Here is a 26,386-nt window from a genome sequence, read left to right on the forward strand (position 1 = left end):
TACTCATGAAACAATAAGTCAGAAATTCAAATCAAAATCAAACCAACTGTAAACTTGGCATATAAATAATTAATAAATCAAACTTAAATAAATCAGCTAAATAAAAATGCACTGCATAAAGCCGATGTGGACCCGTGGCTTTGAAGCCAACATTTTTAAATGATTGGTTAAAAAGCCCATAGTTAAATTCACCATTGTGTTGGTGTTATTCGCTTGAGGTGCCACATACTTCGATTCATAGGAAGACTGCTTTTTTTTTTTTTTTTTTTTTTTACTAAAAGCAAAATACAACAACAGTAATTTAAATAACAAAAACATATCTTATTGTAATATGTAATATATTACTTTACTGTAAAATGTACAGCAATTATTTATCATGCTCCCACAATTAATTGCATAAAATACAGCAATACTGTAAAAAAAAAAGTAATTAATTGAAAATATTTACTTTTACAGTATATGTTATGGGAAACAGAGGATTTTCCAGCTGCCAATGTGAAATGGTGTTCCGATTAAACCAATTAGGTAAAAGGGTAAAAGTAGGATTACGTTTTATTAATTAAAAATAAACACTAATAACATAAAACTGAAACAAGCCAGTCTATAAATGTTAAACCGGCTTGCCACATACTGCGGCTATAGAGAAAAGCCTTCTCGATGTATAGTCCATTTGCGAAGCGCTCACAGGATGCCCCCAACCGCGCGTGGACTTCTGCTGCACCTTCACCGTCCACCTCACACACAAAGAGTCTCTGACGCGCGGGAAATGGTGCAATTGGCAAAAGGCGGAGTGATCTGGAACTCTTAAGTGCCATGAAGAGACAGAGGCAGATTCATCCCAGTCAAGCAGCACATCCCTCTACACGCCTGAAGATGAAGATGATCTCATGCTTGCGCCCCTTTACCTCCCTGTCTCGTTTAAAAACAATGTCTTCAAGGAAATTCGCTGCATGATTCCACAATTACGCAGTATCTCCTGAATCATCGCCTTTCTTCATCAAACGAGATCATTTCATGAATTAAACTGCAACCCAAAATGAAATTTCCAACGGAAAACCCAAGGAAACCAGGGAACTGGAACCCTCCACCAGGTAGGTATACATTTCGTTTCCAAAATGCATTTGCTTTTGCATTGTTCATGCCGCATTTTAGACAGAAGTTATAATAAGCACAATGAAGCATCCACGCGCTCTGGCAGCCAGTTGTCATGTAGAGTGATTTAAGAACCCAACTGATTCAATCAAAAGCACTTTAACCAGGATGCGCAAAATGATGATGGAGTACCAATGGGTGAGGTATTGACTGTGATCAGTTTGTCTTGCATTGTCAAAGGTTTAACGTCTCTAATAACGGATTTCATTCTGCCCATCTCAGTTTACCAGTGGACACCTTCATTAATATTCACATCCACGCGTGTCAATCACAACATTGCTTCATGCTCTAGGTCTTCCCCACAAGCTAAATCACAATCACGACGTGACCGAGAGACCTGTATGGTTGATGTTTGCTGCGAGTTTAGCAGGATGGAAGAGGAAGAAATCATAGAGACGTCTATATAAGAAATTAACCTGCGATCTTAAACAGAGGCTCGTCATTACGTGTCTAAGTCTGCGAGTACTATGCAGAGATACGAGCTATGCATAATGAAACGCGGGGGACACGCACATTACCTAATCTTACTATACCAAAAAAATAAAAAATAAATCTCACATATTTACGAAACGGCGTTTATATAATTAACCACGTTTCAGATAAATGTCATACTAAGTTATAAACATAGTTATGACCTTTCTGAAAAATGTTTATTAGTTTTATACGTTTGATTACCCCCCCCCCCCCCCCCCCCCCCCCCCCCCCCCCCCCCTATATTTTAATCTAAATTCGAATTAGTAAGATTATTAAAAGTGTTAATTTTCACGTAATAATTTGCCCTGAATGTTTAGGGGAGAAAAATCAAAAGGTATAGGGTCAAAGTAGCTTGTAAACAACCGATCGGATTGTCACAGTGAATTATTGCGGTCATCCTGCAGGGATTGTCCACATAAACAGCTGTGCAATACTACATCATATTGCAGCCGAAAGCATTGCCTGACTACAAGAAAGTTGAGAAATTATTTGAGGCTTACTCTTCATATGTGCTTCGTGTGATTAATGCATTTTTTGGTTTATTGATTCAATTTAGTTTATTTACAGTACCACCTCCACAAGAAGATTACATTTTTTTAATGTTTTTAATTTTTTTTTAGAATATGCATATTCGCAGTATTCTTATGTTTTTACCTGTTTAATGTGTTAGTGAATGTAGTCGGTCAGAAACAGTATAGCTTTGTTGCTCCACCCTGGTGCTGCCTCTGCTTTCTACTGTAATGGGTTTTCAGAAAACGAACAGAAGTGTGTGTGCAGGCATGTGTGTGTATGTGTGGGTATGCAGCACTGATAATGAACACAAGAGGAAAGCAAACCCTAAACTCAAAAAGTAAATTATATTTGATTCTAATTTTTGGTTCTTGAATATAGGCTAGTTTTCCCAGTGGATAAATGACAATGTAAATTATTGGTCTTGTAAATCGCCGGTCTGTTCGGATAGGGTGATGGACAGCAGGGAAAATAAAATAAAATACAAAAATAAATCATCATATAGCAGTGCTTTTGGGATAGCAAATATCATAGGTTTATCAGCTTTTAAAAATAGATCAACATATTTTGTTGATCCTGGAATAACATTTCTGTCTGAAAATCTAAGTTTGTACAAACATTTTTGTTCACTGTGTACTTGGTGTTCAATGTCAAATCTGTGTGAACGTCATTTCACCAAGTACAGCATGTTCCTGGATCGCCGTCTATGTTGATCCTGGAACAACATTCCATCAACCAATCAGATGTAAGGGACAATTTTGCAGTTGGTCAAGTTTAGGCTTACTACCAGGGTTAGGTGCTTCTACATCAGTGTTGTTCACCTATCATTTCCCTCTGATTTTAGGGACAACTTATGGGTAGGGTTAGGTTCAGGGGTAGGGATAGGATGAGGAGAAAATTTTCGGACAGAAATGTTACTTGGGAAAATCACGATGCCGTAAAATCTGAGTCCTAAAGCAAAACCAGTAGAGAATCATTGCTGTAAATTACATAACAGAATATTGTCTTTCTTTCCAACAGTGCCAGTGCAGACCAACTTGGTGCCGCCAAAGAATGTCCAACCAGGGATGTTGCAGTCCAGTTTGGTGCAGGCCAGTGTGGCCACCATGCAGAACCCCATGGGGTGCTCATTACCCCGCCTTTCTGTCTCCCGACCTGCTAGTATGGTGGCCAGCATGGAAGCGGTGGCGGACGGCTCAGCCCTCCTCACAGTCATGAAGTGGAAGACTGTCCTAGCCGTGTTTGTGGTGGTGGTAGCGTACCTGGTCGCTGGCGGTTTGGTGTTCAGAGCCCTGGAGCAGCCTTTCGAGAGCAACCAAAAAGACACCATCACTTTGAAGAAGTCCGCCTTCCTGCAGAAACATCCCTGCGTGACCCCCATTGAGCTGGAAGAGCTCATCAAGGTAAAACTGTTGCTTGTCTGTAGTAGAGCTCAGGCATCCCTAGTGGGATCTCAGATCTAGTGTAACAATATAGCTTCATCGATCTGTCTGACATGTGAGCTTCACTCATGCAATAGACCGGGGCACAGCGGTTGGACAATGCTAAATGGAGCAACTGACGAAAATAAATGTAAAGATATCAGAGCAGACTTTCATAGCATATTTATGACAGTAAGGCGTTGAAGTGTTTGAGGAATAGTGCCCATGATGGCAGTAATCAATCTGTTTTGCAGTATTGAAGCAATGTGCAAAGTCCATTCTGGTCTTTAATGGTTCCCACTTACCGAACCTACACGACTTTTCAGGAATGTGCTCAGCAATAAAACAGCAGAGATTTATGGGGGAAACATTGCAAACCCTGCAACCTTTCATTCTCTGAATCCTGAGTAATATATTTTTATCAGGTCTATGATGTGATGTCTAATGGTGTAACAAAAAAGATTTTTCATTCCTGCAAAGTTGATTTATGATTGACTTTCCCCCTCTCAAATCAAGGGTTCAAGGTTTTGCTGATTAGCATGAACCCATTTGCCCCTGCTGGTAGATGATGTAACTACATCCCCTTGGCTGCAAAGAGCATCTTTCTCCTTAGTCCAAGTATTGTGACCAAAAAAATGTTTTCAAGTAGTATTTAAATTGCAAATCTTTATTAATATTTACTTAATCTTAATATATATTAATATTTATAAGTCTGATTCTTTTTTTGGTCCCCCTGTGGTGAAAATCAAGCTTTTAATGTTGTTTATGTCTATGTGCTGTTTTTAATATGCTTTAAGTCAAACCATGTACAAATTTATAAGTCAACACCAGTGCTGAGTATTTTTTCCTTAAAACTGCAGTGAACCAAAGACAGTCTCAAAAACACGGTTTGAAATCACTGGTGTTTCTGACGTCACAAACTACCATGTAACCAATCACGTCAATGTGTGGATCTTTGAGCTGGTGTGAGCGAGTGGAGGCGGGGCTAATTTGCATATTCATAGAACCACATATACTAAATGAGGCAAGGGTGTACAGTTACATTCAAGCTATCTTAAGGCATAAAAACTTTTTTCAAGGAAAAAAAAAACATTTAAATATGTCATTTTGGTGATCAAAGATGAGTTGTAAGGGATGCAATTATTGACTACAGGGGGACTTTACAAGTTCTGTGCCTTATTTCAAGTCTTCTAGTGACATATGATTGTGACCGTTGTTGCTTAAGTTAAGAGACACACAAAAACAAATATGTTGTCATTGACGTCAAAACTGGCAAGTTTGAATATGCAAATAAAATTGAATTGCTGTGTCAGTAGGGAAGATCAAGGGACAGTTCACCCAAAAAATTCTGTAATCGTTTACTCACTCTCATGTTGTGCCTCAGTAAGCAATTGTTGGGCCCGGTGCAAAACGTTCATCACAGACTCCGCGCGATCACGTTGAAATTACATTCCGGATCTGCAGTGAAATCATGATCACCCCACCTGGTCTCCCCAAGCCATGGGCTCAGGACAAAAGGTCAAGCAAAGCAAACAAAGCCACACAGTTTCAGAATTAAATGAGGCTGAATAAATGAAGACAGAATTTTCATTTTGGGTAAACTATTGTCACACGTTGCTGCAGTGAAGCACACAACTCGCATATGACCAAAATCCAACAAGAATATTCAGGAGGCAGGCAAAACAGGAACAGAACACAATGAAAATGAAACCAAAATTGATTTAAGCAAAGCTATTGTATGCCTTCTGAAGACCCAACACACTCTCATGGCAGTTGTTAAATATTTTTACGTTTTGGCGAATTCATACAATCTCATTTGTACGTTGAATGAATGTTAGGTTTAGGGATAAGATTAGGGTTGGACCTTCATGCTTAGTTTATTTTTTTAAGGTTTTAGTACTCATTCATAAGTAATTGCAAACTCATAAAATATTTACATTTGTCATTAGATCAGGTTGGAAAACCTTGCAATTTAGCGCACTAGTCATGTTTCACTGTAAATTTCTGATTTATTTGTATAAATTTCTTACACTCCCTACTTACACATGCCTATTTAATATTTTATTATAGTAAAGGTGGGGGAATACTTGTCCATGTAATCTGTTTATAGCCTGGTTTACAAGGATCAGGTTTTGCTGCTTGACAGAAGCAGTTTATTTGTCTTGCAATGCGTCACCTTTTGCTAGTCCTGAGGTTTTCAGGGGCCAGTGCTCACACTGCTCCTCATAAAACAGGGAAAGTGGCTCCCAAGTGCAGAGACCTTCCAGATATTGACTCTGGTTCTGTTCCAATACCAAGTGAGCTGCCTATATAGACAGCATTGTAAGGCATCATAGGCACCCTCACAAAGGAAAGGCTGTTCTAAAGGATATGTTCTTCCTGGCAAATGCTAAAGCATTTGATATATGTGACCATGGACCACAAAACCAGTCACATGGGTCATTTTTTTAAAATTGAGATTTATACATCATCTGAAAGTGGAATAAATAAGCTTTCCATTGTATGGTTTGTAAGGATATGACACTATTTGGCCGAGATACAACTATTGTCCATTTATGTTCGCGATTGTTGCTGCATTCACTCACAAAAATAAATGTTTTATACATTTACGGTAGGAAATTTACAAAATATCTTCATGGAACATGATCTTTACTTAATATCCTAATGATTTTTGGCATAAAAGAAAAAATCAATAATTCTGACCCATACAATGTATTGTCGGCTATTGGCAAATATACCCGTGCGACTTGTGACTGGTTTTGTGATCCAAGGTCACATATATCAATTAATTAATAATTAAATGTCCGGTGAGTTGCGTTAAAAGATTAATGCTCTATCGCGTTTGAACATAATGTACCATCTTCACTAAACCCTATTCTAAAAACTAACCGATAGTGTTAACAAAAGCAAACGTGAGATAAAAACACACTTGCTGAAGCAACCATGGCATTTTAGCTTGAGGTGACACACTGTAAGCCCGGATAAGTTGAATTCACTTAAAAAATTTGAGGAAACCGGTTGCCTTAAAAATTTTAAGTAATGGGTTATGAAAACTTGAGTGCATTTAACTTAAATGCATGAAAGGGTGGACTTATTATTTTAAGTTCAAAACACTGAATGCCAAGTTGATTTCACTTACAATCTCTTGTAATATTAATTGTATTGTCACCTGAACTCCACTTACTATTTTAAGTTAAAGTAACTAAACCTTTCTATTAATTGAATGTGCTAAACTAGAACATTTAAATTAAGACAAATACGCAATACAAAAGTAATTTTTTAACGTTTTATTTGAAAACAGCATTAACTTACAGGTTGTTGTCCCCTGCTTTAACAACCTTGAATCATAAGCCTGCAACAGTGGCAAAATGTGTCATTCATGCCCTGAACATTGCATAAAACAAAGCACCATCATGCCAACAAAAACACTGATTGTGCTCAAGCATGTGTACATCATCACAACAAATGCAGGGCAGGTGCAGGGCATAGATCAGTCCGAAAAGGACACAGAAGGCCTGAGGCAGGTTGGCCAGTTCATCCATTACCACAGACCCTTCCAAGATGATCCCTACTCTGGATGGGTTGAGCTGGGTATTTTCTTGACCAAGGCAGAGAATTCCCACTGGAGTTTCAATGTACGAGTCCTTGTCAGTTACATCCTAACAGTGAAAGAAACGTTTTGACAAGGAGATAACATAAACATGCCAGTTAGACAATGGTGTTTTGTCCACCAAAAATAACCTGTGACTGTTTATAATGAAAAGCATTGTACAATATAAACCACACTGAAAGTAATTTATATTAAAAGGACGATACCAGTCTTGAATTTTTATCAAATGCCATATTCAGATCTGTACAGGTTGCAACACTTTGCCCAAATTATGGAGTTTACCCACTTTCAGTCACAGTCATGCTGAAATTTTTTTTTTAGGACTCTCAGTACCTTTCACCTTAATTTTTTTTTTTTTTTTTTACTTTACCAGTTGAAAGTAACATACACAATAAGATATTTGATGACTGGAGCAACCAGAATCTAACAAGTGCAATCAGAAATCCCCATTTGAGTTTTAGACCCAAAAACAATTTCACAAGTTCCAACTGGTGACAGTAAAGTAAAAAAACTAATTGGGCAATTGTAAAAGGATTCATACAACCTTAGTTATTGGGAGCAATTTTCTACTTTTTCAATAGGACTGGGACTGAAAGTGAGTAAACTATCTTTGTTTGGCCATAAAATAGAGACTTCATGGAGACACTGATGCTGATCAAATTATTCTGAAAATGAATGGCAGTGTTCATTAACAGCTAAAAATGAGACAAAAGGAGCATGCACATGCAACATTTACAAAAACAAATTAACTTACAGAGCATGTCTTGAAGGCAGAAGAATCATCCGCCAAGATGACTGGCAGTCCCCGAAAACATAGGCACCTGATGTCTGTTGGCTCAGTGGTCTGCAAAATAGTGGACACAAGTATTAAAACATATCTTGCTAAGGATACTCACATCAGGGTTTCCCATACATTCATTAATTTGTGGTGGCCCGCCACAATATCAACGCTGACCGCCACGGATTGATTCAGATTTTTTAACTATTTAATATGGGTAAAATTGTATTTTATTGTAGAGCTTAATAGGGCAATACTTACACTTCTAAAGCATATTTTTCAGAGATTGGTATTCAGTTTGTTGCTAATTTCAGGATATTGGGTTCAAAAGAATCTCTTCCCATGACCTGCAACACAATAAAACAAAGAAAATAAGAGACAAGGGAACTTATACAAGCTACAGTAGTCTATTGCAACAATATACCTGTAGGACTATTTCCAAATAAGCTAACATTAAAGCCATAATGACATTATTAGTGGTGTATTGCTAATATACTCAGTTTGCATAACCCGGTTGCAATTCACTTTTTCTTAAGTGCTTGAAGGTAAAATAATCACTAAAGCGGAGCCTATGTCATGCATAAGACAATAATAAAATGAATGGTGAAAGTTGTCATTCACATTTAATACTATGAAAAAAACAATCAAATGTGGTCGCTAACATTCCTCTTCCCACCGAGTGCGTGTCCCTCGTTCAGCGTGGATCGGGCGGTGTCACCAAGACGCTAAAGTTACAGGTGAAAAACGTTTTGCAACAACGGTTTTACACTGCTCACAAAAGCCCCATATGTTACAATGTGGTTGCGCTCCCTTCCCCGCCATGAATGCGCGTGGTTTTCGTCCGCAGCGCCGGGAGGCGGTTCAAAGCGGGGTGGCGTCCGCCAAGACGCTACAGGTGAAAAATGTCCCGTTGAACTGGTTAAAACGACAGTTTTCCAAGTTCACAAACAGCGCGTTCAAGCGAGAAAGCGTGACAATGATAATGTCCATCGACGTGAAACTGCTTCACTTGGACTTCTCACAAACAGCGCACCAAGTGAAAAAAAACTTTCAAATTGTAACGTTAGATAGCAGGTGAAAATGGCTGCCGACCTAACGTTAGTTAAAGTTATAGCGTCCCACTACTCACCAACATCCCCTTATATCCACACACAAACACATTAAATTGACAGCGGGAGGGCGAGACCAAAGCTACTTACCGTCTCTGGCGAGTTTTAGCAGCAACTGGACTGTCCGGTGCGCGGCAGGAAAGTGACGTCTTCTCAGCAAAAAGCACGGCGGCAAAGTGACGGCTTTCACGTTCCCATCGTGCATTGCATGACTAAAACTTGGGAATTTTAAGCTATTTCACTTAAAGTTATTCACAGACTCAACTAGGTCTACAAATTAGTTAAACATACTTACATTTTCTAGTAATGCAATCAAAACTTAATCGATTTGAGTCATCTAAGTACATTATACTTTAAATGTTTGATTAGATATGAAATCCGGGTTTACAATGCAAACAATGAGTTGTACCAAACAAGTTTATTTTATCAGAAACGCCATACATATGGAGCTGTTTATGTGAGACAAATGTCAAATTGTATTAGTTTCTTAATCATGCACTATAAAAGTGTTTTGAGGTCATAACTTGCAAATAAGGTGCAAATAACTGCCGGGAAATACGTCTTTATTAATTGACAATCTGCCCCTGTAACCCCAATTTGTGTCGAAGGGAAACAAGTTGCTGGTGTTTTACTGCCACTGTGTTCATTTCAGCTGGAAACTGCAATGAATTTAATGTACGTTTTTGGAGTTTTGAAAAATGGTAGACGTTTTTCCAATGGCCCAATACAAAACTGATTTAAGATTGTCTTGTAGTCTACGTACACATATTTAAAAACTAGCTCATCAAGTTAGCATTTTAATTGTACAACCCCAAACACAAAAAAATCTTAAATACATTATCTGATTTACTGGAATCCATTAAGTCCTAAGATATTTTGGTCACACTTTAGATTAGGGTCCAATTCTCACTATTAACTAACTATAAACTATGACTTTTGCCTCAATAAACTCCTAATAACTGCTTATTAATAGTTAGTAAGGTAGTTGTTGAGTTTAGGTATTGGGTAGGAATTGTATGATTCAGGAATTATGTGCTTTATAAGAACTAATAAACAACCAAAAGGCTAGTAATATGCATGCTAATAACTAACTAGTTACTAGTGAGAATTGGACTCTAAACTAAAGTGTTATTTTAAATGTTATTTTCCGATATTTGCATACAATTCAGATCAGCATCTGAAACAATATTCACGTTACAAGCAGCTGCAATACTCTGTCAATGTCTAACTATTCTGCCTTTTTATTATTCACTCCACGGGTTACGATACCAACACTGACTGTAAAATAAAGTGCTCCCACTGGAAGACCATTTGTTTAAGTACACATTCTAAATTCAGGAATTCTGATTGTCTTGAGTAGTCAATGTTGTTGTGCAGTTCTGGTCTGGTCTGATTTTGGCTCTAAAATGCTAAGGATTTTTTTTTTTTTTTCTCTCTAGATGTCCTTGAGATTAGAAGCCAAATTAAAGGACTAGAGGCTTATTTGATAGATGAGTGATGATAATCATCCAGCTCCGCAGATAAAGAACAATCAAGTCTTAAAAGCATCTGTTGGGGAATCTTGATTCTTTTTGCGCTAATGGGGCTCCATCAGGAGTATGGGCAGGGGAAAACGTGAAGCCCGCCCATCGCAATGCTCACTGGAATGACTGAGGCGGGGAGGTTAAAAACCATAATTGAATCAATAACCTGAAACCCTAATTGAATCTAGAACCAGCAGCATTTGAAAGCTTTGTAACAAAGCACCATTTCAAAATAGCCTCACTGACTCCAGAAGAGAATGAGAGAGGCGTATATGACAGCGGCTTCTGCTGTTGAATGTTGTTGGAACGCTGGAAGACAAAGAAAATGGTAAACAGATATGCAGCAAGAGATGTAACTTGTGGTTTTGCTGATTATGAATGCTGCAAAGCGTCGATGATTCAGGCTAGCGGCGTTTGGATTAGCTGAATGTAAGCTGTTGCTTTCGCTCTGCTCGGGCTGCGAGCTGTGCATATGTACTGCAATCTGGCAGTGATGTAACTGGAGGTGAAGAATTTGAAGAAATGCCAAAGCACTTATTCGAGCTGTGCATCAGACAGAGCATGAACACTGAAAAGGTGTTTTCAGCTAAAATGGCCTGGAGGTGTTCAAGCATTGGTGGACTATTATGTTCTCTGTCTGGTCTGCAGCTCTAGGAATTGCTTTGGCATTTGCTAAGATTCTTCACTTCCAGTTACATAACTCTACTTGCAGAGGAAATTAAATAAAATATTCAATTATATTTGCCTTTATACTGTTATTTCCCCTACTTACTACACCTCTGATACTGACAAAAAAAAAACACACAAAAAAACAGGATTACATCTTTTATCCAAATGGCTTGAAATTGTTCACTACTAGAATCAAACAAACAATATAAACATATAAATGATATATAGGAATGATTTGGAAGGGAAATACTCACGGAACCTTTTAAGAAATGTACTGTAATCCCCCTAAAACCAAAAGACTAAAAATAATAACAAACAAATAAAATAAATAAATAGCTACATAAATAAATAAATACATAATTTGTAATGATGATGCATATAACACTACCATAATATATAAATACATGAGAATGAGACTTTATATTTTGTTTAGAGTTATGAGAACTGAAATCTATTTTCTTTTTTTTTTCATGTTTGGGGTAAAATAGCTTATGGATAAATAATATCCTTAGTGAACCTCATGATGTCCAAGTCATGTTTTACAACAAAAATCTGAAGAACAAAATATTCATATATTTGAAAGAGATATTTAAAAACACTGGCTAAATTAGGCTTTTTTTGTAACTATGGTATCCGTATTACATCTGGGACCCGTATAAACTCTGTTGACATTGTATGTTTCAGCTGATTTGCTAATGTAATCACCAAAGGGTATAACAGATAAAACTAAAAAAAAAATATATATATATATATATTTTCAATCAATTGCAAAAGACCATGTATATGGCAACTTAGAAGGCTACTGTAGCTAAAATTAAAGAAAGAGGGTCTTGTGCCATTGTGTGACTGTAACCGGTTTCCATGAGGCTTGAGAGTGAGTAATTTTGTCATTTTGGAAACAGTACAGAATATGCCAAATCTGCATACATCAAACAAGATCTGACTTTTTTTTTTTTTTTTTTTTTTACATGCTTTCGGTATACATTTAATTTGGAATCAGGCCACAGTGCCACAGTGATTAGTGAAGATGTGGTTGCCTGATTAATTTGGCTGGGTTTAAAGCAGAATCTTATAGCTAGAAAAAATAGATAGCTCATGATACTCAGGTCAGTATTTACAGCTTATATGGTTTACTTCTGTCACAATGACTCATGGTGAGATTGAAAGCTTCCAGACACTATCATCTGAGCACCTGCTGTCTGCTGTAAAAAAAAAAAGAAGCATTTATGTTTCTTTGAAATCATGTTCTTACCACCATAAAAGTGGTATAACATCTCCATGTAGGGCACACAGACCAAATATACAAGTCACCCTTGCAAGCAGATGGAATAAAATTATATTCAGATCAGTTCAGTGGTGAATTTGAAGAAGAGTTGGTGTCGCACAGACAGATGGAATTCAAATGTGTGTTTAGCAGTCTGTGTTGAGGTAAAACCCATTTGTGGTAAACGGTCGAGAACATCCCATTATAAGAGAAAATTGATCTCTTCGAAGAGCATCCATCCAAGGGACAGCAGTTTCCATTTTTGGACTGAGAATAAATCTCAAGCTGATTGATTGCTATTCTTTATTATTCATAAAGAGCATAACTTAGTTCTGTAAAATAATTTTGATCAGCATATCTGCTAAATTTCCATTATTTTCTCTTGCATTAAGGCTCTGCTTTTGGCTCAAACTTGGTATTACGCATCCAGTCTAGACCGAGAGATTCTGAATCTGCCCTTGTGTACCTGCCCTTCATCTGCTCACAGGCTCGTTTCTCACACCTGAGCCGCTTCCTGTTGATCTCAGTATAGTTCTTCCATCTGCTCTCCAGGTTTCCTGTTGAGCCGAGTGACCGTTTTCTGATCCGCCCTCTCAGTTCCTCGCTGTTAATGATACATCTGATCATCATAGGCTCATTAATGCTAGACGGCTCATTTGAATCATCTCCTCAGTAGGATGCCTTGACCATGACAAACTACGGAAAACTGCAGTTTGCGTGACAGAGGAGGATTTATTTATTGTTTGTTGTGAAATTCTTCCAGAGAATCACTAGAATGTCTGAGGCAACAATTGAATTCAAAAATGTATTTCCACACAATTCCATGCAACATACAATGTTATGACCTCAAAACACTTTTACCATGGTGCATGATTTGTAAACTAATACATTTTTTATGTTTGCATCACATAAACAGCTCCATATGTTTGACTTTCTGTTTGTACCATAGTAAACTTGCTCGGTAGCTCACCTGATAAAAGCATTGCATTTGGGATGTGGAGCTTTTAGTGTCACTCACTGGACATTTTGCTTTGAAAGTATCATGAAGTGTGCAAGAAGCAATGTGATATTGTGCAGATATATTGCCACTGCAAGTTTTTCCAAAGAGCCTGGGTTGCTATTAGATAAATCATTTTAACTTATTTTAATCTAAAGGTCCTTGCACTGAAATTTTTGCACATTAAAAACATTTTTTTTTAGATTAGATTAGATTAGATTCAACTTTATTGTCATTACACAAGTACAGGTACAAGGCAACGAAATGCAGTTTAGGTCTAACCAGAAGTGCAATAGCAGCAAGTGCAGGATATACAGTGGTTCCATAAGTGCAGAACATGGATATGTACTGAATAAATATAGAGTTGAATACTATTATAAACAAAAATTTACAGATAGATTGTCCTATGAATATAATATACAGATAACTATTACTGTGAACAGAGTTTACAGCTAGATATGTACTGAATATAATAATATACAGATGGCTATTACTATAAACAGAATGTTTACAGATAGATATGTACTGAATATAATATACAGATGGCTGTTACTATAAACAGAATTTTACAGATAGATATGTACTATGAATATATATACAGATGGCTGTTACTATAAACAGAATGTGAGCATAATATACAGATGGCTATTACTATAAACAGAATTTAACAAATAGATATATGTATAAGTTAGGCTAATGAGCAGTATAACAATGGATTTAAAGTAGTGCAAATAAAGTTTGGACAGAAGCTATCCGAGTGAAAGTGCAGTGGAAAGTAATTGCATATTACAGTTAAGGTACGATATTGCAATGTATATATAAACAGTCGGTACTGTAAATAAACAGTCGGCAGTGCAAATTGAGCATATTCCAGTCAAGGTAGTAGTGCAAGATGCATATGTAAACAGTTGTTACTGTAATAACAGTCAGCAGTGCAAATGAACATTATAGTATTGCAAATAACAAAATGGAGGCAGGTGTGAGGAGGGAGAGGAGAGTCAATCAGTATATGAGGGGAGTGGGATCAATGAGGGTTAGAGTTTAATAAAGAGACAGCTCTGGGGAAAAAACTGTTCTTTAGTCTGCTGGTCCTGGTCCGGAGGCACCTGAAACGCCTGCCGGAGGGCAGGAGAGAAAACAGTCTGTGGGCTGGGTGAGAGGAGTCCTTAAGGATGCTGCGAGCTCGATGCAGACAGCGTTTCCTCTGGATGTGCTCGATGGCAGGTAGTGGAGTCCCAGTGATGCGCTGGGCGGATCATTTACAACCTCATGTTGTGTCAATCATGTTTACACACTTCCTCCAAAACTTTCAACTGTCATAAAAAAAAAAATCAGATCGGGTTAGATTTTCTGTGTTTTTCGCATCCGTAGCAAGCATTCAGAGCCACTGAATGACAAATACGAAAATTTTGGACTGTGTGCAAGGACCTTAAGTCTTTTTGACGACTGTGAGAGAGCTGTCTCTGTAAATGTATGGGTTATTATTTTTGAGATATTGGTTTATAAATTGCACATAAGAGCTTAAAAGCCTTACAGTGTTTTGCCATTTTCAAGTAAATTCTTCATAATTCCTTAAAAATGCATTCAATATCAGTATGGATTTTAGAGTTTCAGTCCATTTAGATGTTGAAATGATTTGTTTACTCTAGCCTAATACCAATTTTGAATTTCATTACAACATTAAATTATCTGTCACTGGAATGGACTATTAATCATTTGAAAGACGTGCTGCTTATGCATTGACTTTAATTCCAGTCTTATCTCTTCCCAGCACTCTGTAGATGCAGTGAACGCTGGAGTCAGTCCTATCGGAGACACCTCATACAACTCCAGTCACTGGGACTTGGGGAGTTCCTTTTTCTTTGCTGGAACTGTGATAACAACAATAGGTAACACCTAGACATACCTGTATATTATAAATACATTTCAAACTGCGATAACACTTTATTTTGATGGTCCCTTTTGAACATTCTGTTGACTAAAAGTAACTTTGCAACTACATGTCAACTAACTCTCATTAGAGTGTTAGAACACTGTCTGCTTAATATCTGTTAACTCTTTATTGTGATTCTCCCCAACAGACATTCTACTGACTATAAGTAACTTTGCAAGTACATGTCAACTTATTCTAACCCTAACAGTCTACTAATACTCTACTAACACTTTAATGAGAGTTAGTAGACATAGATACAACATTACTTATAGTGAACAGAATGTGTTAAAGGGACCATCAAAATAAAGCGAAACCCAAACGCCTACGATAAGGAACAAGACTTCTACAAACCACATTAATATGCAAAGCTCGACAAATACAAGGCATTTGCTCATGTCATACATTTATAGTTTTCACTTTCAGTCATTATGCCAGACCCTATAACCACCGATCAAATATTATTTTATTTTTTCTCCGCCAACCCCACTTATATGCCATGTGTTAAACTGCAAACCAAACCAATTGAAACTATTCATACTTTGGGAGCAATTCATTGATTTTAGCTACATATTATAGTCCAATGAGATAAAATAAATTGGTGGAAAATTTGTAAATAATACATATATGAAACACCACAACGCATGTGCATTTTCAAAAATAGATAGACAGGAATGCAAAGGGAGGCAGTGTTTCACCATTTGCACTCCATTGGAGGTCTAAAGTAATACACTTGAAGTCCATAAGCTGCTCGCTGTGTTACCTGCCAGAGCCTGTGATTGATTACTTAAAGAAGCTGTTGTGCAATGCAGGTGAGTATTTAAATGCTGACATGACTCTCAATGTCATTTCTCATTGGCTCAGCCATCCAGTGGGCAATGGACAAAGACATAAACAAGATTAGTTTTTACACTTCAGTTGCTAAACCTTCAAACATGCTCTCAGTAGACACATTTTGATCCATGGGGACCATAGGAGGCAATTTCCTATAATGCACATTAAACCTAAAAAGTATTAAATTAACAGACTGATTTGGAGTGCCATAATCTGCCATTATAAGAAGACGTTTATGACTCATTTATTGGATTTTTATGTAGTTTGCAGAGGCTTTGAACTAAATATCCATCTAATTAGTCAATAAATTCCTCTTTCTGTAAGCCCCCTACCATTATATGACATTTTTTATTGCACTATATCCTTCATATGTCATATTGAATATATTTAACCTAACATCCGAATGCTACTGTTCTCTTCAGCTTAATTTACACCATTACTCTCTTGTCTTTTTAAGGTTATGGCAACATCGCTCCAAGCACAGAGGGTGGGAAGATTTTCTGCATCCTTTATGCAATATTTGGCATCCCACTCTTTGGCTTTCTGCTAGCTGGTGTTGGTGATCAGCTAGGGACTATTTTTGTGAAGAGCATCGCTAAAGTGGAGAAAATGTTCAGGGTAAGTGAATTGTTGTGCACAAAACTAGTGTTTCTTTCCTAGGTTATCGAAAACAAGGTTAAGTTAAGTTAAGTTAAGTTAAATGGATAGACGTACAGTCTGTTCAATGGACTTTGTGGTAAGGCACATGTCTGAAGGCTGGAAAACAATACACAAATTGTGCCCAGATTTTTTTCCGATTTGCAATCAAGACGAGTCATCGCAACTTACCAAAAGTCAGAAAGTTTTGGGCAGTAGGAGCTTAACAGAAAATGAATGATGAGCACAGATTTTTTTAGCTTCAGATATGATTCCATCCAGTAGGAGGACATCAAACATGCTATACAGTATATGTATAATATTTGATATTTTGAGCCATTTTGCATAGCTAAATGACTTTTATTTTTATTTGTCACCACAAGGTAGAAAACTATGGAATCTCGTTTCTGCCATGTAATAAAAAAAATAAAAAGTTAATCGCGAATTTTTATCCCATAAATCTGGCTTTTTCCGTTTACATCTCGCAATTCTGACTTTTATTCTCAGGATTGCATTTACAAATATGTCTCGGGGCTATATAGAAATGAATTAAATATTACTTTTAAGAAATGTATACTTTTATTTAGCAAGGGCACATTAAATTGATCTAAGATTCACATATTCAAAAGATACAGTCATCTTTTCATTTCTATATCAAAGAAATTATATAGAAATTACATAGATTATAATTAGATTATATATATATAATATATATTATAGATTATATAGATTATTAAATAGATTATAATTAAATATTATATATAGATATAATATATATATATATATATATATATATATATATATATATATATATATATATATATATATATATATATATATATATATATATATGAAGAGTTCAGATGCAAAAGGCTCTAAGTGCCATCTGAAATTTTCTTCTAAAATGATCATTTTTATCAAGCTCATATATTTAAGTTCAGTAATTTCACTTAAATAACAATTAATAGATAATTTTCATTCCCATTTAAGTGAAATTACTGAACTTAAATATACGAGCTTTATTCATTAATTAATACTTTTAATCAAGTTATACTTTTATTTAGCAAGGACACATTAAATTGATCAAAGATTCACAGATACAAAATATACATTCATCTTTTAATTTCTATATCACTGTGTCCACAAAACAATGTATGCAGCTCAACTGTTTTCAACATTGATAATAATAAAAAATGTTTCTTGAGCATCAAATCATCATATAAGAATGATTTCTGAAGGATCATGTGGCACTGAAGACTGGAGCAATGATGCTGGAAAATTGTAAAATAAATTACACTTTTAAATATATTAAAATAGTAAACAGTTTTTCTTCAACTGTAATTATATTTACTGTATTTTTTAATGAAATAAATGCAGTCTTGGTAAGTATAAGACTTCTTTCAAAAGCAACACCAAACTTTTGAACGATTCTTTGCATACCTGAAAAACACTACTGTGATGATTTCAAGCAAATTGAACTAACAATGTATTTGTATGTTAAATGTTCTAATATAAATATATTTACCCTGACAATTAGCACGTCAAGTGTTATGTTTATCATATTAGAGTATGCAAGGTCACTCTTTTTCATCAGTTCCTGGGAGGCATTAGTCAGGACTATGTTTGTGTTAGGTTAGTCAGTGTCTGCACAGCAGAGGTAAAGGCCTAGTAAATAAACAGAGAACTGTGGCTCCTGATGCCAGCAGGCTCCAGCATCTGCAGTACGGGTTGAGATCACACCTCATTACAGCTAATCAATCTCCTTCAGATCATCATTAGACCCTTCAGAGAGCTAATGAACACATGCCACCTTCACAAAGTCACGAAATGTCTTCTCATGCCACATGTGGCCGCTGCTGGCAATGAAGTCGTGCTGTTTGCGTGACTAAGAATGGCTCTTGTACTGTGTTGCTTCATGTTGATATTGCTTTTTGTCTATTTCACCCCTCCCAGCGCAAACACAATCAAATAAGCCAGACCAAGATCCGAGTGGCCTCTACGTTGCTCTTCATCCTGGCTGGCTGCATCCTCTTCGTCACCATACCAGCCGTCATCTTCAAGCACATTGAAGGATGGACCGGGCTGGATGCGATCTATTTTGTGGTCATCACCCTGACGACTGTTGGGATCGGAGATTACGTTGCCGGTACAAGCAAAATTTACTTTAAATGAATGTGAAAAAACACTTCTCACACTTGTTTATTTAATTTGTCCACCAATAATAACTAACATATGTAGATTTCTGTCATTTTTGTTCCTGAAAGTCTTGAAACTTCCCACCACAGTTTTATTTACGTACTAAATATTACTACTATGATGTAGCCTATTATTCTTAACGACATATTTCGAAGAAAAAAAATATATATTTAAATTTAAATAATAAAATGACAGATTACTTTGTCTTGCTAAGGCTAATTTCTAAGTGTCTTAAATTTTTAAGTGTATTTGATTGGAAATGACGCATAATAATATTTTGTTCATGAATGATATATAAGCAAAGTAAATATACCTTGATTTCTCAGTATTTCTTCACATTCAATGTCTCAGATTTCATCTCATGCCCTTTACATTTCAACAAAATCTGTAGTGGAAATCATAACACAACTGACAGACAGTTCTAAGTTAAAAAAAAAAATGAATAGAAATCACACAATAAATATTCAAGTTAAATATAAAAAAATTTAATGAAAGTTAGTATAGAAGAATAAAATGTCTTCAGCATGCACTAGTGGTAAACAAATAGAGCAAGATGAATCGCACTTTGGCAATTGTGGTTTTTATGTGCGCTGAAAAAAAGAGGAGCAAGTGAAAGAGGAGAATATGGATGCGGTCCTGGCTAGGGAAAATAGGGCAAACTTGGCATGCCAATTTTGCAAATGGCCCTTAAAGTAAGTAGGTTTAAGTTTTAGCGCCATGTCGCATTGATCAATACGTCATTTCATGTTGCATTTTTATTGGCTAGTCAGTAGACGTAGGTCGTTGCTGTCACGTTTTGGGTTTTGTTTCTTGTTCTTGTCATTGTCATGTTTCTGTGTCTTGTCATGTGATTCCTGTTTGTCATGTGATCCTATGTGTCTTGGTCATTGGTTAATCATCTGATCATTTTTCACAGGTGTTCCTTGTCTTGTAATTAGTCTGTGTATTTAAGCCCTCATGTTTGCCCTGCGTCTTTGTCGAGTATTGAATGTTTCTTGTTGATGTTCCTGTTTTGAGTTTCCAGTTTGTTTTGTTTTGTTTTGTTTTGTTTTGTTTTGTTTTGTTTTGTTTTGTTTTGTTAATAAATTGCATTTGGGTTCTCACTTCAACTTGCCTCCAGTGGACTAAATCATTATAGTAGCAGCAAACACACAGTGAGATGATACATTTCTAATACTATCAGAAAATTATCTCAGGTTATCTTTGGTCGCAAGATGGCTATTTTGTAACCTCTCACCGTACGACGTAGGAGCATAATTTTGGAGCCGCGACCACAGAAATCACCACAATTGGTCATCTTGTTGTCCGGGACAGCCCAAAATCCTAAAACAAATCTTTACTGGCCATTTGGGAATTAACAAATGAGGAAAGCATGATTAAAAAGTGACCTTGATTTGGTTAGTCTAAATAAACTAATTTTCAAAATGATAATAGTATTTTTATTTTATTTTTATAAATTGTAAGAAAAATCAACAACAAATGGGACAAAAATGAGCAGAAGTGAAATAAAAACTTAAATATGATTTTGATCTTATTTTAAATAAATATTTAAATCACATTTATTCTCATTTACTGTAGATCTCTGTCATGGGACAGTTGCAATGGCTTTTGGTTTGCTTTGGTTGGCAAAAATAACTTTACTTATGAAGTCGATTCCATTATAGACTGTTTCAATTACTACCCGAATAAAGCACACACCATATAAAAGCATTTTCTTTTCTTTTTGAAAGTATTTGTACTTCCAGACACGATGAATTGTCAAGAAAAAACTGAGCTTGCCTGATTGCTGTTGTCAGGAAAATAGCTTACATGAATTTGGCAGGAGGTTTTGATGCATGTCTCAAAAACATCCTTGTAAGTTTAAAAGACAATCAAATACTTGCATCTCTGAAATGACAATGTCATTTATGCATCTCTTCCAGGAGGCAATAGAAGAATAGAGTACCGTAAATGGTACAGGCCGCTGGTGTGGTTCTGGATCTTAGTTGGACTGGCGTACTTTGCTGCAGTTCTAAGCATGATTGGAGACTGGCTGAGGGTGCTTTCTAAAAAGACAAAAATGGAGGTGAGACTTATAGTAGCATTGCATTACCTTAATTATTCCAAATAAGCTTTTCTACTTCCATGTAAGATGTAATGGTTAATGTTGTGATGCTTATAGCTTAATTTATACTAAAAAACAATGAAAATGCAATTTATACATACAATAACTTGAATACGGCTCTTATGTAATGTTTTTTAAGTTCTGTATTATAATTAATTTAGGTATTAGGAGCATAAAGGCAAACATATCAGGGTGATACAACTTTCCTGATATCATAATTAAATAAAACTAATCCATAATATAATCCATAATAAGTGCCGTCTGAAACTTTCTTCTAGAATGATCTTTTTTATTAATCTCATATATTTAAGTTCAGTAATTTCACTTAAATGGCAATGAAAAGTACCTATTACTTGTCATTTAAGTGAAATTACTGAACTTAAATATACAAGCTTGATAAAAATGATCATTCTATAAGAACATTTCAGATGGCACTTAGAGGCTTTTGCATCTGAACTCTTCATATATATATATATATAATGATTTTAGAGAAAACCAAAGTCTTGTGAAGCAAAAAAAAAAAAAAAAAAAAAAAAAAAAAAACATAATGATATCATAAATTATTTAATAGAGAGGACCTTAAGGTCAAGGTCAATAAGTCTCTTAATATCCAATAATCTTATGTTTTTAAATCACAAGACTGGCTGACAAAATGCCATGTGGCTGCAACCCATCAAATATGCTGATGTATATTAATAAAAAAAAATCATGATATTTGTAAATGTATTTTTTTTCTTTTTTTTTAAATACATTTTTGAAAATAATTATTAAGATGTGTACATTCACGTGTGTTTCAGGAAAATATTACTTTTACCTTAATTGGTTACACCTGAGTTTTTCTTGAATTCTCCAAATTTTTTCAAAACTATATGAAACCAACATGAATAACTAAGAGTACATTTCTAAGAATTTGGCATGCGGTTTTTTTTTTCTGTTTCTTTATCACGGACACTAGTATATGTCATTGACCTGTAAATTGACCTATTAAATCAATTATTTGCATGGACAACTAAAGGCTCACAGGTTCATTTACCATTGTTATCTTGTTCAAGGTGGGTGAAATTAAAGCTCACGCCGCAGAGTGGAAGGCCAACGTTCGAGCAGAGCTCCGTGAGACCAGACGTCGACTCAGTGTGGAAGTTCACGACAAACTGCAGAGGGCCGCCACCATTCGCAGCATGGAGCGCAGGCAGCTGGGTTTCGACCAGCGGGCCCATTCCCTAGACATGCTGTCCCCTGAACGTCGAGCTGCCTTCAATAGCCTGGATGCCACCAATTTCAAGACATCCTCCCAGGAGAGCATCGACACAAAACTCAACAACCTACGTCTACGAATTGAGCAGAATGAGCATCGGCTGAGCGACCCAAGCCAGGCATACTCTGAAGATAACATTTTCAACCGCCTTGGTTCAGTCTCAAAACTAGCCAAGAGGAGCAAGAACAAAGAGTTGAGGAAGAACATCCCAGACGACGGTCGGAAAGCCTTAGATTCCTTCAGTTGTAATACTCCCACAATGGATGAGGAGAAGAAAGAGGCAGAGGACGAGGAGCTTGAGAAAGAGGTCAACACCAGTCTGACCAACTCACCTCTCTTTGTGGAGAGCCCCAATAAACAAAACGGATTCATGCCTCTACCGCCACAGACCAAAGAGGAAGAAAACGAGACAAAACTTGAAGACAAAGAGTTCCATTTGCAGATGGAGCCCTAGAAGGAACCGCTTTATTTAAGAAATTTAAATAAATAACACATGCCTAAAGTGCCTTGTTTAGCCCTTACCCTGATCTGAGATGTGAGAATCTCAATTTCTGCTGTTCATTTAACTGTTCACTGTGTCCTGATAACTTGATAATGGAAATATGGCGAGTGTAGCACTGGAAGACACTTAGTCCTCTTCTTCAGACCGCTGAGTAATGCTTGTATAAGTTGGAAAGAATCTCTCCAAAAGTCCTGGACAACGAATGAAAAATCTGTAGCAAGCTACAATGGCAGTTCTTTGAAGTGTAACTAAAAGTGCTGCACTTTCAATGTTCTCTCTGCCAGACTGTAATTCAAGGTCATTTATCCAGAAACATAATTGCTTCAACAAAAACTATGTTTGTCAAGATTTCCCACCCATTCTAAATGGAGAAACTAATCTTGACTCTTGAATCCCCCAAGATCAAAGATGATACATCTCTTCGAAGATTAAAAAACCATGTTAAATTGTTGACATGTTGTATATGCACGGAGTTCTACTGTCCTGTAATACAAGTGCACCAATATGTGATCCAGATTTATGAAGTTAACCTATAAAATCTCAGGGCTTGTAGTCCTACTGTAGTTGTTCAATTGTACGGTATGTCTGACATACAATTTCCTTGTAATGCTGTTGCTGCACAGTACTGTTTTAATATATTGAAAGTTTAGGACAATGGGACGTAAGAGAAGCCATAAGGTAGACATGAAAACATTATGTAAAAAAAAAGAATGTCTAGTAGAGTTTAATCACGAACCACTGAATTGTTTATCCATTCAATATCCATTTTATTTAATTCAATATTTTACCAAAAAAATTGCTCCAAACCTGCATGACTTTGTTTTGCAGAACCCAAATGAAGATTTTTTCAATGTTTCAAACGTTTTTTGTCCACACGAGAGTCAATGGGATCCAAAACAACATTGGATGTTGATAAAAATGTATATTTTTGGGTGAACTATCCCTTCAAGCCGTTGTCTTGACACTTTCTTAGTTGTCTGACAGTGGCGATTCCACAACATTAACACATCAACAATGTTAAATAATATAATTTGAAATAACTTGTTTGAATTGAATTCGACTAGACTGTCAATATGTGGATGAAAGACATATGGCATAATTCTGTTTTAGCTTCATAAAAGTTTGGGACGCCGTTCCATTGACAGGACAATATCATTAATATTACTATTTATCTTAATTTATTTTTGCAAGAAACCCTTTGTTGAAAATAGTAACTGTACATGTTTCACAAGGTTTTCCAATTTTGCACTTTTTACAAATTTCTTTCACTGGTTTACAATTATCGTCTCTTCTTTTCCAGAATATTTCTGGACTAGACTTTTAATGCACCACTAAATAATTTTGTGCTAATTGCCTGGGAGCGTCCGACATATTTGCGTGTGTGTATGCGTTTAAACCAAATACCGCTTTGTCTGATGTGATTGTTGTCTTGCTGACTGTATTAATGAAAACTCCCTTCGGCAGAGACACGTATCAGTACCTCATTCCCCACCAAACGCACACATACAAACATCTACAGCTGCAGCAAAATGCTTGTTGTTAAGAAAATGTTAATTACTCTTTTCATGTTTGCAATAGTCTAGAGCGAATGCAGCGACGGACTGAATATTTGTGATAAGAAAAAAGCTATGAAAATGTACAATATTTTAAAGCATTCAATACAATTTAGAGACATTGATCCCTAAAGCATGCTATTGTGCTAATATGTTATCATGCTATGGTATTGATTGTACCACAAACATGCTTCTTGAGACTTTGAAATGTCCAAGTTTGAGCTCTACTTCGGGCTGCACATGCTAGTGAATTGCTGTTCGCAGTATCTGCAGTATCTTGTGCAACCATTACATTCAATGTAGTGAGTGCCTTTTGGAAATAAACACAGATGAACACAAATCAATGGTTTGTTTGCTGTTTTCTGAATGTCCTGAGGCAGTCATTATCAAATATCTATAGTTTCCTCACTCAAAGGTCAACTTGAAACATAAGAATTCAAACAAAAACATCAACAAATGAAAGAACACTCAATGTGCTAAAAATCTTGAGGTGACATTCACTTTCAAATGTGTTTCCAGGTGTAAAATCATTCTGCAATACAATAGCAAATATTGTGCAACCTAGATGGGGAAGAGATGCCTCTTATAATAGGTCTTGAATGAAAATTAGCCAGACTACAACAGACATTGATCTAAATGCTCAATAACAGGTAAAAAAAAAAAAAAAAAAAAAAAAAAAAATTGATTGCCTAAATTGTTCGCACTGCCCTTTAGTGCCGTCACTGCAAGAGAAATTTCAATTTGATTGCAGATCGCCGGTTACATTATTGAGCAATGGGAAGTAGCTCTTCTCAACATTACCGACCTTGACATCTGAGTCAATAATAGTGAAGAAGCTGTAAATGGAGGTAAATGTAGAAGTATTCTCTTTTGGGAACATCTTGAAGGTTTTATGTGTGTGCGTGCACATGGTGTGTGTGTGTGTGTGTGTGTGTGTGTGTGTGTGTGTGTGTGTGTGTGTTTGGCTCCATTAATGTGCATCTTATCAGGGCTGAGGTTCAAATGTTATCCCATTTCAGTTAATAGTAGTCCATAAAGCAACACTTAAACTATAAATTGCATATACATTTGAGAACATTTTTCTTTATTTGTTCTATTTCATCGATCAATCAATCAATCAATCAAGATAATTATGTGGAAATTGATGAATACAATTTTTAATTTCACATAATTACTGTACTTCTGAATAATCTGAATTATCCTTGTCATTATCTGGAAGATGGAGAGGTAAATTGAAATAATCATTTTAAGATGATAACACATTTATTGACATCCCTTGGTTTGAAAAAAAGAACAAAACGTAGCCTATATGGTTACAAGAATACACTTGTAAGAGAGAGTCTGTAGGGAAACTGTACACCACCAGAATATGTATACATATAACTAGTTCATCAAATTTATAGCCTTTTTTAAGGTGGCCCAGTAGGCTAGTGCACAACACAACGAAATTTAAAAAGCAAACATAAGTTCACAACACAACGAAATGAATCCACAACACAACGGAAATGAGCCACAACACAACGGAAAATGTACAACACCATTTACGGTACAACACAACAAAATAAAGTCGCAACGGAAATGCTCCCGACCACTATAGAGGGCTCTCGGAGCGCGGTAAAGTTAGTTCCCTTTCGAGAGGTCTCTCCTATTGCGTAAGTAGCTCACGCTATGGCAAAACTCCTTTTCTCGAGAATATGAAGCCAACATTTTTTAAAACGCAGTGTAGCTGCACAGCATACACAGATGAGCGGCGAGCGTGGTCATTGGCTGTGCTGCAGCAACTGCATGAACCTATGACAGGGCGGCTCAGACGCTCGGTCCAATCAGGGCAATTCGCATCCTGACGCGTCATAGCCCGCCAGAATGGGC

General features: G+C 36.4%; 1 protein-coding gene across 1 annotated transcript; it reads left to right on the top strand.

Moving 5' to 3' along the window:
- The first annotated feature begins 514 nt into the window (after window positions 1–514).
- On the top strand, window positions 515–25,355 carry kcnk10a (potassium channel, subfamily K, member 10a). The gene is made up of 7 exons (XM_084433354.1): window positions 515–1,091; window positions 3,157–3,539; window positions 15,279–15,396; window positions 16,729–16,889; window positions 18,861–19,053; window positions 21,026–21,168; window positions 22,260–25,355. The coding sequence occupies exons 1-7, from the start codon at window positions 1,037–1,039 to the stop codon at window positions 22,914–22,916; spliced, it is 1,710 nt and encodes a 569-aa protein (XP_084289480.1). The 5' UTR covers window positions 515–1,036; the 3' UTR covers window positions 22,917–25,355.
- The last annotated feature ends 1,031 nt before the right edge of the window (window positions 25,356–26,386 follow it).

This window comes from Rutilus rutilus (genome assembly GCF_951802725.1).
Source record: "Rutilus rutilus genome assembly, chromosome: 15".
In the NCBI taxonomy this organism is placed as follows: Eukaryota; Metazoa; Chordata; class Actinopteri; order Cypriniformes; family Leuciscidae; genus Rutilus; species Rutilus rutilus.